At 47.5% G+C, this 20,412-nt stretch overlaps 1 protein-coding gene across 1 annotated transcript; it reads left to right on the top strand.

Annotated features, from left to right (window-relative positions):
* The first annotated feature begins 1,218 nt into the window (after positions 1-1,218).
* On the top strand, positions 1,219-19,187 carry SPINT1 (serine peptidase inhibitor, Kunitz type 1). Its single transcript, XM_009947736.2, has 11 exons — positions 1,219-1,226; positions 1,409-1,887; positions 10,484-10,635; positions 11,861-11,999; positions 13,097-13,267; positions 13,976-14,002; positions 14,942-15,067; positions 15,953-16,003; positions 16,822-16,992; positions 17,679-17,735; positions 18,884-19,187. Exons 2-11 carry the CDS (start codon positions 1,419-1,421, stop codon positions 19,078-19,080), a joined length of 1,560 nt encoding a protein of 519 aa, XP_009946038.2. The 5' UTR covers positions 1,219-1,226; positions 1,409-1,418; the 3' UTR covers positions 19,081-19,187.
* The last annotated feature ends 1,225 nt before the right edge of the window (positions 19,188-20,412 follow it).

Raw genomic sequence — 20,412 nt, 5'->3', positions numbered from 1 at the left:
ACAGGCAGAAGGGGGAAACACATCTCTAAAGGCTCTGAATAAATCCTGTGAGGATACATAAAGCTGGATCAGTGGTACAGAAAGACGCAGCAAGAACTGAAATGCTGGACACCAGAATGGTCCCCGGAACCGCCAAGCCAGCTGCTGTGTGATACATAGCTGCTGCTCACCATCTCTTTTTGAAGATATGCCATTCAATACCATCTCCCGTTTGCTGCTGCCGCTCTAAGTGATGCAATCTTTCATTACAAATAATGTCCAAGCAACTCACAAGCACTCCCTACTTTCCTAAGGACTACGACCCAGGGGCTTTGGGACTGTTTACTGACAGAGGGGGTGGATGACACAGGTGTATCTGCTGAACAGAGGAATTTGATCATGCATCTGCGAGTAGAAGCAGGAAGGCAGAAAATACATGGAAGTTATGGCAGGTGGCCTTTGTGTTCCCATGGCCCCAAACAGCACTGTCCTGCCTAACAAGGGCACTATAAATGGACCGTGACCACCCTATACAAGATTGAGGAGAGCAGTGGAATACTGCTCATCAGTGAGGGGTGATTACTAGAAGTTTTCAGTGCTGTGGTGGTGGGGCTTCTGCCACACGGGCAACCTCCAGGCATGCGACTGAGTGCTTTCACTCAAAAGGAATATTGTATCCTAAAAGCAGGGAATTCGTGATTTCGAGATGCTTGCACTGAGCACGAAACCTCTCACAGCAGTGATGGCAGCGGGCGCTGTAGTTGTGGCTGCAAGGTTGACTCATTCGGGCTAGTGAGACCTGGGCTAATGGTGCTCAGTGCCATGCTGCTGGCCATGCCAGAAGGCTACCACTGGAGGACACAGACCGGGAGCTCCCGGGCTTCGGGTTCCTTCGCAACAGAAACGGGGATGCAGCAAGCACCCGGCTGGTGGGATGCTCAACCGCAGTGGGTGCCCCGGCACCTGCCAGAACGAGCAAGAGCATCGCCCAGCTCCCTCCGCTCCCTTCACGAGAGGCGTGGCAGATGGTATCAGCCCTGCTCTCCTCCCCTTCCTCTTACGCACTTCAGCATGCAGGGGAGGGACTCGGTTCCCCCCCTTCTCTCAGGGAGTTGGTTTTCACTTCCTGCACTCTCGGTGCCTTTGTCTCCGCTGGGCGCAGACGAAGGCACACTTGAGGGGTGAAGGAGCCGGGGGCCAAGGGGGACACCCCGCTCCTAGCATCGGCTTCAGCTGAGACCGCCCAGGTGGGTGGCTGAGAGTGTGTGCTTGGGGGTGAGTTGCAGGGTAGGGGCACGCATTGGCCACCCTGGGGCGAGCAGGGACCCGGAGCATAGCCTCAGCCTCCGGGTCCCCCCCGCTCTCCCCGGGGTGGCAGGCGCCTGGACGCCACCCCTCTTGGCTTCATCTGCCTTCTCCTTTCCTTTAGGAAAGGCTTAATGTCCCGAGGTGCTGAGGATCGGGGCGCCAAGATGGCCAGAAGGAGTCCGGGTCCGTGGTTTGCGCTCTGGGTTGGCTTGGTGCTGGCGGTGGACTTTGGCTTTGGCGAAGGGCAGGAGAAAAAACCCTTCGGTGAAACGTGCCTGGAGGACTTTACGGCAGGGGTGCCGGATTTGGTGCTGGATACAGACGCCTCCGTCCAGAATGGAGCCACCTTCTTGTCGTCCCCCATGGTCCATCGGAGCAGGGACTGCATGAGAGCCTGCTGTAAGGAACCGGCTTGTAATCTGGCTCTTGTGGAGCAGGTCCCAGGCACGGAGGAAGATCACATCCAGGGCTGCTTTCTTCTCAACTGCCTCTACGAGCAGGCTTTTGTCTGCAGGTTTGCCAGGAAGATCGGCTTTCTCAACTTCTTGAAGAAGGACGTGTATGATTCCTACCTGGCAATGCAGAATCACGGATCTAGTGGTAAGGTGCCTGTAGTGGATCTGTGCAAACCAGGGCTGGAAGAGCACTAACAGCCGCTGGTGCCAGCTCCTCCAGCTGTCATTTGTGCAGCTGTGCTGCCAAATGGTTGGGATAAAGTGGTGTAAAGATGGGGTTTCTATATGTCCCTCTGCCATTAAGGTTTTCCTTAACTTTGATGAACTCGCTTAAGAATTGTGCCTCAGTTTACCTATTAGTAAATGGAAAGGGAATTGTTCTTTAACCTGTTTGAAGAGGATGGAGCGAGTGATTACCAAATGCAGGCGGCGTTTTTGATACTTCACAATGTAGAGAAAAAGATACTGATTTTCCTTCTCCCTGTCCCTGGGCCTTTGAGGTTCGAAAGTGAAATCCTCTAAAAGTCTACACATCACCACGTTTTAAAGAGCTGCATTAATCTCTTAATTGTTTAGGGGCTGGAGGCAGGACACGATCTACTTACTTTTCATTTTGCCACAGCCTGAATTTTGTGAGCAGCAGCCTGGATGGTGAGGCATGTTGGTATCGCTCTGCTTGTTGGGGCTGGTTCTTGCTGCTGGGGGAGGGAGAGGGAGCACCTGGGGGAGGCTGATTAGAAAACTTACCCTTTGGGGGTGGGTCTCTCTTCCCCAATCCCTGGTTCCCTGCTCTGAAAGATTGCACCTGGACCCAGGAAACCAGGTGGAAAACAAACTAATCTGGAGCTGGCCGCTTGCCACACACTCTGCCATCTTCAAAGAAACGCAGAGTGTTCAGAACACTGAAAACATGGCAGTTCCTCCTTTTGCCTCCTTGGTCCATGTTTTGGAGGAAGCCTCATGAGACGGGGATATGTAGCCTGGCTGGGTCTTTGGCAACCATCCATAACCAGTTTATTATGTGGTGATGCACAGGCATTAGGGTATATCTGTATGGTTAATCCTCTTCACGCCCCCTGCCAGCCCACCTGTGGTGTGGACAGAAAGCATCTGTGAAGATGACAAGGGGAGCACTGGGTGGGCACATGCGCTTAGGCTGGACTGTGTGAGATGAATAGGTCTTTGATCTTCTGCTGAGATGTGCCAGCCTGTGAGGGTTGTAAGTGCTAGAGGTGTGAAATGCCACCAAACCCCACACTGCCCACTTTTGTTCATCCTAAGTAGCAGTGTGGGGGGTTTGAAGGAGGGCACAGCTGCTCTGGAGCAGCCCTTGGGCATCGCTGGTTTGAGCAGTGATGTGGCAGAAGTGGTTGTCCTGTCCTCTGTCCCTGCTAGTCACCTCTCACCCCATTTTAGGGCCTTCTGGTAAATCTCTGTAGCAGTAATTGTCCTGCGCCTCCGTTTCAGGCTCAAAATCCTTTCCATAGGAGCTGCAGTTAGTGAGGAACTGAAGCCCACACCTCCAGGACCGGAGGTGGCATGCTGGCAGCTGTCTGAACTCCTACATGCTTTATTGTAAAAGGAGAAGGGAATGCATCATCTCCAGTACATCCTGATTTCACAAGATTAGATTAAAATACAGGCTACTGTTGAGCAATTTACTCTTCATCTCTGTGGACCAGCACCTCATATGAGGAGACTGCAACCCCCTCTCCTCCTTGAGCTGTTTGCAGGGCCTGGCATTGCATGTGTGCAGGTCTCTAGAAAGTGTCCCCAGGTCACTGAGCTCTCTGTGCCGCCAGCGGTGCTGTGTTTACCACTCCATGGCACCTAGCTGGAGCAGCTCTGCCACCAATACGCAGATGCTGCCTTGCAGACCATCGCTAATGCTACTTCCACAGAGGCTGGGATGGCTGCAGTGGAGCAGGAAGACCCAGGAGGGCTTATCAGTGAGGAGTCAAAAACATGCCAAAAATGCTGTTGGGGATACTCTGCCTGCCGAGGCAGCATGCCCCTCCTTGCTCACATGGAGCTTGCGCCACAATACTGCTGCAGGTGTAGGAAAGGCTCAGTCCCTTCTACACCCTGTGTTTGCAGTCTCGGGGGGGTGCAAGATGCCCGACAGGTCTCCAGCTGTAGCGACAGATGCTGGGAAGCTCACTACTTTGTGTTTGGATCAGGCTGCAACCTTCATGCTGGGCTTCAATGGGAAACATGTTTCCCTCCTCTCCTGAAATTTTTAGGCATTGTCTTTGACTGATACCAAAAGCTTTCTGAATCACCTTGAATTACATCAGAAGGTGGCAGGAAAAGAGATGAAGGATTGTTACTATTTATTAATCCAGAGCTGAAAAGGAGTTATTTTACTGGAGAAACGGCAAATAATAACAAGGGCTAAATCAGACCATATGAGCTGGGCCCTCCTCCCCACAGCAGTTGATGAGACACTTAAGAATGCAGATCTTGATTTTGGTTCAGATCCAAACAAACAAATCCAAAACAAAACCCCAAGCCCCTCCAGCCATGATGCTGGGATTGGGTTCATGTGGGAGGAATGGGCCTGTCTGGGCAAGAAGGTGGGTGCCTGGCTGACACTGAGTGGGTCTGGGGAAGGGCACGAAGGTGCAGGTGCAGGAGGCCAAATGAAGGAGCCCCTGGGCACTGAGTATGTCCACCTGGCAGCATAAGGAAGCTCTACAGCATTTTTGCTTCTAGACCTTTGGATGATGTCTGAAGAGGCCAGGTGAAATGAGTGTTGAGGAAGCTGGTTTTGGCATGTCAGGTTTTCCACCCAAATGTTTACAGGCAAAAAGTCTTGGCCAAGGTTTTGGACTGGAGACAAAACTGTCTAGTCTTCCTGCTGTTGTGCTGTATCACTGTTAAAATGTGAAGCTCTATGGCTGCTCTTGAGCCCAGGTTATTGTCAGCCCCCTGAGACTGGCTCTAAAGGTCTGCAGGAAGCTTATATGCTGCTTTATTATCCATCCCTTTCCTTTATGTGCTGCTGTCAGGTGTCCTAGGAGCCTTTAGGGTATGACCATGTGGCAATCTTCCAATGTCCTCTGCAATAATAAGGATTAAAAGCATGTTTTTTCTAGTGAATAGTGAAATATCTATTTAGTGATCCCAGTGGGTGACATTAAACAAAAAAGCCGCACATTGCAAGGCCCACTGTACTACTAAAGGGAGCAGACCTGTTGAATTAAGAGGCTTATGTAATATGTTCAGGAGGAGACTAGATAACACTTGAAAGAGAGCACAGCTGCTGAATGGGCAAATTTAATCTTTCTGGAGCCTGATGGAAGTAGCTGAAATCTGATGGAGTATTACACGGGAAACATTGTGTGTGCTTGCCCCGTTCTTTGCTCTTGCTTGAGCATCCACAGCAAGACTGGTGGCAACAGAACACAGGGTCAGAGGCAGTCTTGTTCTAACCCACTGCAGCTGCTCTTAAGGTGTCATGACTTCAGAAAAAATGGTGGGTAGAGGCAACAATGAATACAGCTGAAATCTAGCTTCTGCACACCATCTGAGTATATTTTCAGTATTTTGGAGAACAAGAGCTTCCGAGTCCTTTATAAGCTGGTGATGACAGCTTGGCTCTTTTGCCTGTTCCAGCTAACGTACAGCCCGAAGTCTCTGATGTTATTGTTAAAAGGCACTATCCTCTTAAATGGTTCCCCAGCCTGAACTTTGGTACGAGTTTTCTGCCTGGCTCATGCGGGAGGGGCAGGCTCACCATGCACTTTATTGGTAATAATGGAGCCCAGTGTTTAAGTAACTAACCTGAGCTTATTCTGGTCTAGGCAAACCAGTTCTGGGTGTGAAACTGGAAAATAACCTCCCTGAACCTTTGTTCGTTTCTTGAACTGAACCTTTTTGCATTGGTTGTGAAATGCTCGGTGACACTCTCCTCCTCCTGTTGAATTCAGGGCTTGTGAGTGGGAGATGGGAAGTGCTGGGAAACTGCAGGGTTCAGGATGTGTCTGCTCCTGCCTCACCATGGAGAGAGAGTTGCAGGTTAAAAATTTGGTAATGCATTAAAAAAGGAGAGCTTCCCACATTTGAAGCTCATCCCTCATCAAATGTTTGGTCCATGCTGGTTTCCATTCTGTGGGTACAGTGCAACTAAAATGAGCGGTGCTGGGATCCCAGCCGGGGCTGAGGCAGGTCTGGTCACTGGTTTCTTCTTGGCTGATGCTGCTCAGCCCTGAGCCAGCTGCTCATCCTCCAGCACCCAGCTCAGGCCAGGAGAGGGGGGAATCGCATGTTCAGTACCCACATCACAGATGCAGAGGCTAATGTATGGTGGCAGAGCCCCTGGAGATCAGCTGGTCCAGCTCCCTGCTCAGAGCAGGTGATGAGCAGCTTCCACTCACTGTGAAACTACTGTTTGTCAGGCAGAATTTACTGAAGTGCCACATGCTGTGCCTACCTCACATCATGGCTCTGGAGCTATCTAACGAGACCAGAGTAATGAACTGATCTGGAGTAACAAACTGATCTTTAGTAAAGTGGCACAAAGACCCACAGGAGACTCTCCCTCTGCCTGCTAAAGCAAATCGGACTGGTTTCCCACACCCTGAGGAAGGATGGAAGGAGCCTGGGGCAGCAGCAGATTGCATTAATCTGAAAATATAATCCTTTCAGTCATGCTGCGTTGTTTTAGAGAGGTTAAGTTGGCCTGCTGTGTGCACCTCTTACAAACCACTACAGAAACCTCTAGAAGTTAACACTGAGAACTGCTTGGCTTTGCATGAGTTGACCAAAAACTATATGGCTTTTTTGTAACTGTGTTTGCTGTCCAACCAGGATGAATCGCTACAGAAAAAGCCTGTTTTTCTCTTTCTCCAGGTGTTGTGTTGCTTTGTTCTCTTCTCCCTCTCCTCCTCCTCAGGCAAATTAACATTCTGGCAGCAGCATCTTCCTTCCTTACCTTTGCCTGTTACTATGGAGAGTTTTCTAGTGTCGATGGGTGAGATTTAAATGCACCCTCCCTGAAAGCTGTTAACTTTTGAATTACTTACCTGGAAGCAAGGTTAGAGCAAAGCTTTAGTGTTTGCGGGGAGAGCAGCGCCGCTGCCTGCCCCTGCCCACCTGCTTTTGCAGCAGGCAGGCTTAGCTGGCGTCTGATGCTTGAAATCTCTGAGGTTGCACATCTCATGGACGCTGGAATTTGGATGGCCTCATTTCTGCTCCTGTCTCTGTTCCTGGCCTTCTCAGTGGCTTTGAGCATTGACTTTTGTCCCCAGTGAGGCCCTTCCCTTTGCAGTGCCTCGGTGTCCCCAGTGCAAACTGCACTTGTCTCGTTTGTAAGCTGCTTCTGCCACTGCAGACAGGAGCAGGCTGCAAGAGTCCCTCAGTGACCATGAGAAAGCTTTCCAGCTCTTTCTAGTGCAGCTTCAAATCATTCTGAGGTACTTTCAAGCATTCCTTTATAGTCTTACATACTCAGGGTGTATCTGCATGAGCGCTGGAATGGAGGAAATCTGGTTTTCAGTGAGTTTGTGTCTTGGGGGCAAGAGCTGATACCTGAGCTCCAAAAGAGAAGTCCGCAAACTGGGAGCTATGCAAGTGCTTTCTGCTGCGGGATTTCACTGGTGCCTGCATGTTCTGATAGCAGGTCCCTAGTGGGGTCTGTCCCCCGACCTAGATGCTCACTTTTGCAGCCCTTGTTGGAATTCAGTATCTTTTAGATTCCTGTTCCCCCATCAATATTGATTCAAGTTTACTCATTGTTAGAGATTAAGCCAGACAAGCCACTGACAGCATAAGCCTTAAAACTAGATGGAATTTTTAAAAAAGCAAAAAATGGGGTATGAAGCTTTTCTCTGGGATCATAAAGAAAATAGGTTTCACCTTCTGATGTATTTTAAAAATGGAAGTAGAAGTTGTCACTTAATTACATGACTCCAGGAGCATGTGTTCCATAGTAAAGAGCACCACACAGAACAGCATTGTAAAGCTTTAATCGCCCTGTTAATTACAGAGTTTTACAGCAGAAACTTTGCATAATCAAAAGAGCTTTATAGCAAAGGTGACTTTCATTTTTCAAATGGACTTTCAGAGCAAACAAACTGAATGGAGAATTTCCCTTCTACGAGCAGGTTGTTGATACTCACTGTGGCTCAGTTAGCACTTGGTTATGAAGCTCAGGTGGAGAACAGCCACGTTGTCACTGAAGGGTTCATACAGTCAGTGTAGCAGAAATACTCCAAAGTCACTGAGCTTTCAGATGTCCAAAGGAGAAAAGGGAGGGACTTGAAAATTAAGTCCTTAATTTCTAGTGGGAGTTCCTCCTTGGTAGTCACCGCAGATAAGCAAATACTCTGACTATTTTTCTGGAGGTGAGGAGGGTCAGGGAATTTGGTCAGAGACGGGATCTGGAGAAGTTGCTCACCTGTTGGTCAGAACTGAGCTTTTATTTTACCATGCAATCCACAAACCAGAGTAACTAAATTGACCTGAGGAGAAATGTTTGGCCTGCAATTTTGGGGTTTTTATGTGTACATCCTTAAAAATGTCAAGGAAAAACATGATTTGGAGTTGATAGTTAATGGTCAGCCTCTGTGTTGCTGAAGAACTGGTCTTTCCTTTGTGCAGTGGGGCTCACGCTGGCAGGAGGGTGGCAGGGAGCAGCCTGCGATTCTCCCTAGCAGGCTCATGGCATTTGCCTTGCAGGTATGACAGGAACATTCCGCCTTTCCAGAGCTTGTAGTGCTGTGTATGAGGTGTGCGGGGGGGCTGTTTTTTCCTGTTCGGTTTGGAAGGTGTTGCCAGCTCCAGTCACGGCTTTCGCCTATGAATGTTTTTATGGCAAGACTGCTGGAAAATAAAGCAAAACTCTCTTTATTTGTTCTACTGGCCCTGCTCAAAACCAAGAGGTGCCAGGCTCTCTCGGCCCTGCTCAATGTCTTTCAGCAGTCTTCATGCCTGACTGGGACAGGACCCATCACTCTGGCACGCAGCCCTGAGGAAGGAGTGGCAGGGAGGTGTGCCTCACCCAAAGGTGAGAGGACACCAGGGTGGACACCTCTGCTTGTGTTGTCTTCCTGGCCCCTTTCAGTCCAGTTGGACTCTGCCTATTTTGGTGATTGGATCAAGATCAATAATATGAGCTTGGTCCCGTATTGTTCCCACCCAGTACTTTCATGAAAAGATGGAATAAAAGATACAACCAGTGACAGACTGCAGAGAGCACACAGATTGGTGCGATAAATGTAACCAGAAGCACTGCAGCTGCACAAGCTGGAAGTGGCTGATCTCTTCTCAGACAGTAAAACCACAGCCCCATCAGCCTGGTGATGAGGGAGGCAAGCTGCAGGGCTGCAGCTGGGGAGCAGGCTGCAGGGGGAACCTCAGAGGGCTGGCATGAGCATACCCTCCCCCATTGTGCGGCTGAACAGCCTGAGTGCAATGCTTGAACGTGGGAACAAGCGAAGGTTTGTTGTTTTCTGTGTGGCTTTCTGCAGCATTTGTAAGACCAGGATAGAATGAGAATGTCTTCATTTGGTAAAAGATACTAGAAAATAGAAGATTCTGGATGGATTTGTGGTAACCGATCTGGAATATGTGTTGCAAAGCCCTCCATCCTACAGAATGTAGTGATGAAAGAGCTAAAAAGTAGCTTGTTTTCAATGTCAGGGTTGTTTTGTTTCTCTTGCTAGAGCCTACTGAAGGGACCTCTGATACAAGAGTCAGCAGCTGGGACCTGAATTCAGAAACACTCAAACAGGAAATTAGGAGCAAGTCTACAACAGTGAAAAAAAGTAGCTGATGGAGTAGTTTTCTAAGGGATTTGGGCACCAGTCCTCTTCTTCAGTCACAGTCGATATAGCAGTGTAATGGTAGAGTGATTTATACGTAGCTCATAACTGCTGATCGATGCCTTTACAAAAGACTCAGGCTGAATTTGAACATTGAGTCTTGGACTTGGTACAAGCACTGCCAGGTGTAGTTTTATGAGCTGAGCTATGCAGGAAGCCTGCGATCAGAGATGTTCAGGCTGAAAGGAGTTATGAGTCAGGCTCAATGGTGTCATTGTTTGGCTGTTCTTGCTGGCATGGGCAGGGATCAGTTTTCATCTCTTACACTTACAGTCTGGAAAAGTGTTTAATGAATTGTGGAGGCTACTGTGAAGTTAATTCATGGAATGGCACAAGAATATTGATCTAATGAATGGCATTTGTTTGATATTTTAAGGCATGCGTGTCAGAAAGTGAGGTGGAAGGTGAGGTGGAGGAGGGATATTTCCCATTCAAATCCATTCAAATCCTGCATTGCATAGCTCTGGTTAAGAATGCTAATGTAGTGCTTAGAGATGGTGGTAGGAGTGATGAGAGTCAGTTCCACATTCTTCAACACCCACATCAGGTCCATCTCCCTAAGTGAAAGGTGGAGATTGCTCTGTGCTGTTTTGTGAGGATGCCGTCCAATGGTCAGAAGTGCACTTATGGTGGTTTCTGTGGGCAGAAGTGGCCAGGGAGCCAACTGGCTCAAAGGCACTGCCAGAGTGGGTTGCGGAGTTACTAAATTAGTGAGGGCAGTAATAACGGTATTGATCACCTGTTGCTTGCTCAGGCTGCAAGATGCACAGCTGTATAAAAGTGTTTTCCTTTCAGTCATTGAAGTTTGTATTGATTTAGCCTGGAAGAATCCCCCTCACTTGTCTTCCCGTAGTTGAGACAAGTCCTGGACCCTTCAGCCTCTTACCCAAGCCTTGTTCTGCATTTCTTCTGCAGATGACCATCCTCCAGTAGCCCGCACTGGCGTGGACATGAGGGTACAGCCGGGAGAGCCAGTGATGCTGAGAGGCACAGAGAGCACAGATGACCGAGGGATAGTCAGCTATGAATGGAAACAGGTCCTCGGTGACCCCTCCGTGGAGATGAAGGTAGGGAGCTGCAGGAAGGAAGCAGCTTGCTCAGTGTCACGCTGTGGTCTGCACTAGGTTGGGCTCTCACAGCCACTGACTTAGAGGTCACCTTGTCCTTCCCTCCTTGAGGCAGTCTACCCACAAGCCTGTTCCCGAAAGCTATGGAGCCCTCCTCACGGTTGCCCCTGCCCTCTTGCACACTACTGAGACGTGAATTGTGGCTTTATAAAAGCAAATTATTACTGTTAAACTTCTGCAAAATGCTCTGGAAAACCTTGGAACTCATATGGAGACTTGTGGCACCTTTTGGAAGCATTAGCAAGTGAATGCATCAAGGCCACAGCTTATTTTGAAGAGCAGCAATGCCTAGCTCTAGGGTGCAGAGGGGGCTGTGGAAATTTGGAAGTGCTCCTCTCCTTTTCCCTTTCCCCTAGCCCAACTAAAGCAACTTTCAGGGGTGGAGCGGGGGGGGTGGGGGAAGTCCTCTAGTATTATGCCATTTTTAACTACACAAAGATGATTGTAGAATCGTTAGGTTGGAATAGACCTCTAAGATCATCAAGTCCAACCGTTGTCCTAATACCACTATGCCCGCTAAACCATATCTACAAGTGCCACAAATACGGCAACACTGTGTTCTCTTGAAACCTAACCAAAAAGGCGGATAGCATGGAAATGGAGGCCAAATATTGTTAGCAAATATAGGGGAAAAGGTTGTGTCAATAAAATCACAGCTTTCAATTCTGACAAAACAATTCACTCTCTTTTAGAAACCTCTCAGCAGGCAAAGAATAGGCACTCGTTTCCACCTCTCAAACTAAATATACTTGTCATATTCAGAATGAAAGAGTATATGTTTCTCAAATGCACCTAGCTTATTCCCTATGTACTAAGTAAATGATTCATAATAGGTTTTATTTTTTAAAAAAGTAAAATAAAAACTATAGGTATTTCAGTCCTCTCCAAAGATTTTTATTTTTTTTCCTCTCATGCCTTCACAATGCCCCAAAACATGAAATATCTAATTACACTTGTAGTCTTTCTCTCTACTATTCCAGCTGTGTACCAGCCCACAGATTTGGGGGGCTTGTATAGCACTGAGACACTTTTCATGTCAGACATCTGCTTGGGAGTTTCCAGCCAAGCTCCTTTCTTCCTAAGGCAGGAATGTAGGCTTTGCATGGCTTCATTCACTCCCTCATTAGAGATACCTTCTGCATAAGCCTTTCTTTTCCATTCTCAGAAGCATGAAGAAGATCAGGTAGAAATTTCCAACCTACAGGCTGGGACTTACGTCTTCCAGCTTACTGTCACAGACACTGCACAACAGCAAGACTTCACCAACATCACCATCATGGTGCTGAATTCTGAGCAGACTGAAGGTGAGCCTGAGCCCATGGATGTCCAGCTGGAGTCCCCAGTTATGGGTGCTGCTCTGGCATTATGGGTGCTCTTCTCAGAGGAATGGTTGGGAAAAGAGCACAACCAAGAGACCAGACTTGCATGTCAACTTTTCCCAATAAAAGCCTGAACCTGACCAGTAGTGGAAGGTCTCTGCCTTCATAGTAGTCTATTTCAGGGCTTTTGCATCCTCTTGCAGCAGAGGTGGCCTGCAATAACCCCATGCTCTCTGAATGTCATTGCCCTCTGCTGGGTAACACCAGAGTGGCTGAACCCTGGGGTGTAAGACAGGAGAACCTGAAAGGTCTTGTTGACTTCATGGTTTTGCTGTGAAGGCCCCTTGAGCTGCAGGATAGGTGGAGCCATCTGCATGACATTCAAAGTGTCCCTGGCTTTATTTATATGTTTTACTTTAATGGCCTCTTTTAATGATCAAAACATTCATCATTACAAGTGCATTAGGAGCGAGGAGTTCTTTGGCAAATGGTTGACTAGTAGTAGCTAAGCAGGGAGTTTCTCCTCCTGCCACAGGTGCCATAAAAATATAAGAACAGCCATGTCAAGTGACACTAATGGTCAGTCCACAATCCAGTACACTGCATCCAACAGCGTCCAGAGTTTGATATTTTGGAAGAAGTACAAGAACATGACATGCTATCAGTAAATCCCTGCTATGCTTGGCTAGTGCCCAACGAATTTGCAGCTGGTAGATTTTTTTTTAAGCAGAAAATGGTGGCTTTGTGTTTAATAGCCATGGATGAATCCCTTTTTGACCTCATGTAATCTTTGCACAGCAGCAACATCATGAAGCAAGGAGTTTCACAGCTTAACTATGTGCTGTGTGGAGAAGCAGCTCCTTTTGTTTTATGTTCTAATTTGATTTTGTGACCCTGCCTTTCATATAAGAAAATATATGCCATGATTCCCTACTCGCCTTCTCCATGCCGCTCAAGATTTCTTATAGCTTTCAGACAAGTGTCCACACTGTTGACAAACTTTCCTTTGGAAGATTTTCTCCTTTGTATATGTGAAGGCAAAGCAAGCTAACCAGAACCTTTTATATTAACTTTCTTGATAGAGCATTGTTTGACTCCTAAGAAGGTGGGTTGGTGTCGGGGATCTTTTCCACGTTGGTTTTACAACCCGAGCCTTCAGCAGTGTGAGGAGTTCATTTTTGGTGGCTGCAAGCCCAACAAGAATAACTACTTACGGGAAGAGGAGTGTAAACTTGCCTGCAAGAATGTTAGAGGTGAGTCTTCTTCGAAAATCAGCCACCTCTTTCTCCTAGGATTGTGCTGACCCTGTGGGCAGGTACTGCAGCTTCTCGGCTGGCAGCTAGTTACAGCCCAGACAGCTGAGGAAACTGGGCTAATTATGGATGGGGAGTCCTAGTCTTACACTGCCAACATATCTGACCCAGCTCCTGGAGCACTGCTCCCCTGGTCAGTGTCCTTGGTGTGTCTCTGGCTGCAGAAACCCTCACCAAATCTTCATGTCGCATTTAAAACCAAATTCAGAGGGTAGCATTGCGCTGTAGGGGAGCCAGAAGTGCTTCACTCTCAAAATAAAATTAATCTTCCTCCTTGGCACCCTCTTAGCAAAGTCTGAGAATGATTTAACCCTGTCTCATATAAATGGGCTGAGTCTTTGCCAGGTCCTTTGCAGTGCACAGCTTAAAGACAAGCCAAAAGCCTTGGAAAAGAAAGACCCTTTAGGAGCGGTCTAGCTAGTGGTAGGAAGTTCCCCTGTGCTCCTCCAGGCCTACCTCACACGGGTTCTACTTATCTGGGGTCTCTGGGTGGTAGGCACCCATATTTCCCCTCCCTGACCCCTATAGGCCTTGCTTCCAGAAAATATGCACTTCTTAGGTGAGATATGAAGGCAATATAAAGCTGATCTTGAACTGACAAAATGATGTGGTGGTAAATTTATTTTATTTTTCCTCTTGTTTCTTCAGGTTCTGTTGGTGGGCGACAACAGCCAGGTGAGCCTCCTGTACCACTGTGTAATCCTGCTGAGAGCTCAGTCTCAGTGTCTCATGTCCATTCCTGTGGCTTTTGATTAGTACTCTGTCAGAGTGGAAAGTGAGGCACTGAAGGCTAATTTCTTTACTAAGGCTTTCACTTCCGTGTCATAGGATAATTCAGGTTGGAAATTACCTCTGGATGTCAACTCGTCCAACCCACTACTCAAAGCAGAGTCAGGTTTGAGTCACGTTGTGTTGCTTGGGACTGCATCTGTCCAGTTTTGGGTATCTCTGATGAAGAAGATTTTACACTTTCTCTGGTCAAACTGTGCCAGTTTTTGATGACCCTCGTTATAATTTTTTTTCCCTTGTTGCGACTTGTGTCTGTTGCTGCTCCTCCTGTTACTGTGCACCTCCAAAAATAGTCTCTCTCTGTCTTTTCCGTAACTTCACACAAGGTCTTCTGCTCCAGCCCCTTCTGAGTCTCTGCAGTCCAGTATGCCAGTGTCTTTTGTGCAATGGGGAGCGCAGAAATGGGCACAGTATTCAGCACTTGGGACCACTTCTGGAGCAGAGGGGAATAACCGCTCTTCTCAATTGCCTCTCACAGCCTGATGTGCAGGTTTCCGTTTGGCTTTCCTAATTTAATCCCCCATGCTTGGGCAATGTCTTCATATTCTTCCCGAGTAGCTTCTTCTTGCTTCTGCCTTCTTTTTTGAGAGGAAGCATGGCTGTTCTCAGAGCAATGTTTCGTTTATAAACAAGAAATATTTTTTTTTTAATCTTTTTTTGAGTCCAGGGTGGCACTGAAGAGAGACCTTAACCAGTCTGCCTTGTTTCTTGTTTGCCAGCTCTATCAGCAGCTTTTAAGTCCTTCATAATGCCACACATAAACTGTGTGGCGAGGAGAAACAATGAATTTTAATGAGCTATCTATCTGAACTGTTTGTGACGCAGTGTGCAATGGGAACTGTCAGCCCCCCTTCTTCAGATGCAAAGATGGCTGCTGCATTGATGCCTATCTGGAGTGTGATGAGACTCTCGACTGTGCTGACGGATCAGACGAGATGTATTGTGAACAATGTAAGTACCTCAAATTCTGTCTTAGACAACCTAGTGTCTCCCCAGGGATGAGTGCAAATGAGTGGGTTTGGTGCCTTCTGTCCTTATTGCCTGACACTGCGTTATCTCTTTCCGCAGTATTATATTTGCAGGTTCTGCCATCTCCCATACCTCTGCTGACTGCAAGAGCTGGTTTTCCTTCTGGGATGTTTCCTGCCTCTTAAATACTCTTCGACTCTCTTCTCTGCATCTGTCTGTAAGACTTCAGAGCTTCTCCCTTCCTTCCAATATTTTTCTCATTGAACGATCTTACCTGCTTTCCTAGAGTTGGGAGATTGGAAATGAAACCATGATTTCTCCCAGTCTATCCAGTGTCACAGCCCCCTTAACATCCTCACGTTATGCTGATGTATCAGTGGTGAGCTGCCCAAGTCTGCAATCCTTCCTTTTTCCCTCCCTCCCTTTTCTGATAGAATTCTCACAGTCTCTTTCCTATAGGTTTTGTTGCCTTTTTAGGTTGCAAGTGTACAATTCATCTCTCTTTCCCTCTCTTATGTCGTGCACTAGTGCTCTTTCACACTTCTTAAAACCTGGAGTGACAGCAGTTTCCCTCTTGATGGAAAAAAATATATATAACAAAGCAGCCTTTGTTTTCCTTAGTTCTGTCTGTATTTGTGGAACGGAAATTGAGAACAGTTTCCGTTACTACATTTTATTTTTCCCATGTTCCTTTCATAGCTTTGAGGTATTTAAGAACCTCAAATTATATCTCCCTTTCCATGGCTTGTGATAGTAAAGGAATGTGCAAGAAAGTCCTGTCTGCCCATGTCTGCATGGACAGAGGCATTTCTTTTGTATCTGTTTAACTGGTGAGAGAAGTTTTAACATGAACTATTTCTCTCGCAGATGCTCGTGAATTCAATAGACTGCAGAAAATCAATGTCACACATAAGCAAGGTATGTACCATCCAGAGCATCTAGGCTGACATCCACCAGCTTTTGTATTTTTCTTCAGTCTGTTGTTTCATGGTAAAAGTGTTTCCCTGTATAATTCCAAGAACAGGTGTAGCATCTCAGTAGGGTAGTCTCTGTACTGAAAATGAGCAAGGGCCTGTTCTCTGAACTTGAGAACAGCTGTTTATAGCAGGCTTTCACTCTCCTGCCTTAAGTTTTACCACCCAAGCGGGTCTCATGCATATTGCCTGCTGGGCACTGTACCTGGCCTGTACAAAACCGTGCAGCGCTTTTTTGGAAATAGTGCAAACCAAAGCAGTGTAGGGGACACAACAGTGGCATAATATGAGTAATCATATGCCTGTGCTCGATCCCATACCTTTGCCTTGTTTTTACTAGTGTAGACAGTAGTACTATCACTGGGCTAAGAGTATATTCCAAGTCAGCTTAAATGTGGCTTGCTTGTAGATGAGACCCAAGCTGAACTTTGGTTTCTGTGTGTCCAGGGTTCTCCATGTCTCCTTCTGCCTCCTGAGGAGGACAGGTCATTTCTGCAGGGGATTGAGTCCAAAGTCTAGCATGACTGCACGCCCTGATGTTCCTTTTTCGTCCTTGCGTGTCGGGTTTATGGGCAGGTAGCAGCTCACCTTGGCAATGACAATTTGAGTAACTGGCAAGCGGGCAGTGGGGACCTGAGAGCCACTGCTCTGGCCATGGATTCCCTCTGCTGTGGAGCTTGTGCTCTTCTGTTATGAGCAGAAAATGTTGCTACTCTGGGAACATACTGCTTGGGCTAGAGCACCCCTCCCTTTCTTTGCCAGCTCACTGTGTGGACTTGCCTGATACTGGACAGTGCACCGAGAGCATCCCCCGCTGGTACTATAACCCATTCTCTGAGAAATGTGACCCCTTCACCTACGGAGGCTGTGGTGGCAACAACAACAACTTTGAAGAAGAGGAAGAGTGCATGAAATCATGTACAGGAATCACAAGTAAGCAGACATGGCGAGGGCTGGAGTTTTACTGATCAAACTATGAAAATCACTCCAGATTAAATTCTGTGGACCCAAAGAGATGGCAACTTGGGAGTTTTCAGTGAAAGCAGCTCTGCTTTCAAACCCTGTCCATGCCGCACAGTGTTTTTCAACATGACCGATGGCTTATGGGGAACGGTGTGCGTCTACAGCATCTTTCTGCAATGCAGTCTGTCATTTCTCAGAGATGGAAAACATTTTAGGTGCTGATGTTGAAAAAGGGACAGAGGAGGATGACAAAACTAACCAGAGATATGGTATGGCCTCTTTAAAGAGAATCTAACTTTCTAGCTTGGCTCCAGTTCTCCCCAAGTGCAAGGGGAGAAATTAAGAAAATCCTCAATGACACATATTAGACAGAATTTTTAAACAAACAAGAGGGAAGGTTTTACACTGTAGAACTTTGTACGTGTTGCTGTGGAGGCCAACAGCTGAAACAGGAGGAATTCTGCCAAACTGCACCCTCAGCTACACTGTGCCTCACAGCCTGCCCTGAGAGCTCAGTACTGTGGCTGTCAAGAGGGATGCTGTATGCATTCAGTCACTTCAGAGCACTGCAAATATACTCCTCAGAAACGTATCTTATCCCTTGTTCACACCTTTCTTTGTAAAACTTTTTTTTTCCCTCTCTGCTCCCAATTCAGAAGCAGATGTCATTGGCCGGAGATGGGAATCATTTGAGTCCCAAAGTGCTATCTTAAGTGAGTAACAGTTTTTCCTACAGATCTTGCTTGTTGCTTTCACCCTGTCCTGAAAAATATTTTGTCTTTCTCTGCAAATAATAGCCTTCTTTCCCAACCCCCTTTTGAAGCTGAGGGAGCAATGTGGGATTTGTGGGATGCTAGCAGTGGCAAGCACTGTGTGTCTGTGGTCCAATTTCTCCTTTGTCTGTGACTCAGTAGCTCATATCAGAGACTTCTGATTTTCCTTCCATCAACTTGCATAAACGCTTCACTGTTCAACATCAAAAATTGGCAAGTATAATTCTTCCTAAGGGCCAAATTCACATAAAGAACAATAACTTCTGCAAGAAGGAAGGCCCAAATAGGTATGTGAATAATGTTGGGTGCCAGGCTGTGGGGAAATCTGATGACCATATATACTCTCTCTACAACTGTTAAGAACACCAAAGCTATTGAATTACAAGTTCTTAAAAGAATATCACGTTAAGGTTGGTGTCCTTTCACCACAGAGCTGTGAGGCCTCTTTTTTCAGTAGAAAACTCCTGAAATTATACGCTTCTATTCTTCAACCCTAGAGATTGATTTAATCTTCAAATTCACACCAGCTCTCAAATGCATCATGTTTGATTGTCTCCACTGATGATGCAGGAGTTTGGTTGGCTGTTGAAGATCAAGCGCTCACAGCACTGCTACAAGCTCTTTCCCCACAAACTCAGCCTATCCACCATAGGTCACTCCGATAGCGTTATGCAAGACAGGAGGCACCTTCTGCGACCACCCTTGGTGGCCTCCCTGTTGACATAAGAAGCAAGGCCAGTGTTGTAGTAGGGCTTCATATTCATAGGGGTGTGAAATGTCCAAGCCTGACGAAGTCACCAAATAGCCTTTAGAGGGCGTGGTGAATCTGGGAAATGACGGGAACCGTAATTTAGGAGAAACAGGCTGACTATACCCTGACCATACATTATGCCATGCAGTTGGTTGCCTTCTTTCTTTTGTGCCCAGTTGTGCAGTGACCACTCCGCTGTCAGGCCAGCTATTGCCCACCTCTTCTCTTTGCCAGCACATCTTCTGCAGCGGCTTTTGTGCTTGCTTCTCCCTGACTGCTCCTGCTGCATCAGAGCTCATGGAGCAGCCCTTCTACCGTGTTCGTGTATCCTCCACAGGTGCCTTTGAGGTAGTGCTTGCCGTGCTCCTGGGGATCTGCATCATGGTGGTCCTGGCAATCATCGGCTACTTCTTCCTGAAGAACTGGAAGAAGAACAGCCGCCGCCACCAGCCAACCACTGCTACCAACTCAACCCTCTCCACCACAGAGGACACTGAGCATCTGTTTTACAGCAGTACCACCAAACCAGTCTGACCTACAGCCTCTCGCTCTCCACTGCAGCACTGGGGCACTCTCCAAAACTTCTGGTGTTCTGTTTTTAGACACTGGCCTGTGCCTGAAGGACTCTTTCTCTTTGAAGACATTTGTAGCATCAGGCCAAGATCTAGCCATGATTTGGCAGTACTAGTGTTTGTGTTTGTCTTGGCTAAATGGCTGCTCTGGAAAGTGAGGATCTGGAAGCATAGATGTCTATCCCTTTCTAACCTCAAACAATCCAGTGAAACTCTGAATTACATCTTTCTTCCTGCTCAAACCTAGAGCACAGCTCCACTCAACTTATTGAAGGACCCTGGGACTGGATCCGTGTAGCATTCACGTTAGTGAATCATGCAAGCTCACCAGAGCCAGCAATTTTTTGTTTGCAGTGCCACTTTCTTCCACCCAATCTCATATTTTCCTCCTTTTCCTCCAGTCCTCTGCAAGGTGGCCCTGCCTCCCAGTAGTCCTCCTGGTCATGGTGAGCCTCTTGAGGGCTGTGAGATTCATGTAACTGTTCAGACCTGTTCCAAGGGCTCTGTGACACGCTCCAGTAGTTCCCATTTTCAAGATGGAAGGAAACAGAAATACCTGCTTTGATCACTACAGTTTGCTTTTTAACAGAAAAGCACACCTAGATTTTTTTCTGCCTCGCTGCCATGTTGCAGCCTTCTGTGTACAGTACGTGTCCGCCATTTTCTCTCTGTGAGTTGTCCTGGTTGCTTTTCCAGTGTTCAGTCTGAACCCAAACACATTGAGAAAATGTCTATTTATTCTCATATGAAAGGAAAGGAAATGTCCCTACTTTTCCTGCTGACAGTGAGGAGAGGGTGGAAGGACCCAGCTCCCTCGCAGCTGGACCTTTGCTGCAGCTTGGATTTCGCTGCGCTCTTCTCTGAGCATGCAGCCTGACCTGAGTCCCTGGCATCTCCCAGAGCACAGGAATGGGATGGATATCATCAGCTAATATCTCTGGGCTTCCTTGCTCCTGCTGGCCTGTCCCTCACGGTTCAAGATGAGCCCAGCCCCGGGAGGTCCAGAGCTCATCCCTGGCCCCATGGCAGTGTGTGCCATCCCCACTTTGTGTTGCCCCATAGGCTGTTTGCAGTAAGGTGCTTCCCAGATCTGTGCTGCTGCATCTCTGTTGTCCAGGCTCGTACCTCTGGGAGCTGGTTTCTGTTGGGAGCAGAAGCTGATATTTCTGAAGTGCCTGGTACACTTTGTCGGCTGTGGGATTGGCACCAATACCCAAACTCCCAGTGCCTGCTGCTCTTGGAAAACTGCTGTGAAAAGAGAGGAGATCAGTGTGTGTGTGTTTGTGTGCATGTG

The sequence above is a fragment of the Leptosomus discolor genome, chromosome 3 (assembly GCF_034619465.1).
Source record: "Leptosomus discolor isolate bLepDis1 chromosome 3, bLepDis1.hap2, whole genome shotgun sequence".
Lineage (NCBI taxonomy): Eukaryota > Metazoa > Chordata > Aves > Leptosomiformes > Leptosomidae > Leptosomus > Leptosomus discolor.
Note: the sequence above shows the minus strand (reverse complement) of the source record. Positions and strands in the feature narration are given on the sequence as shown.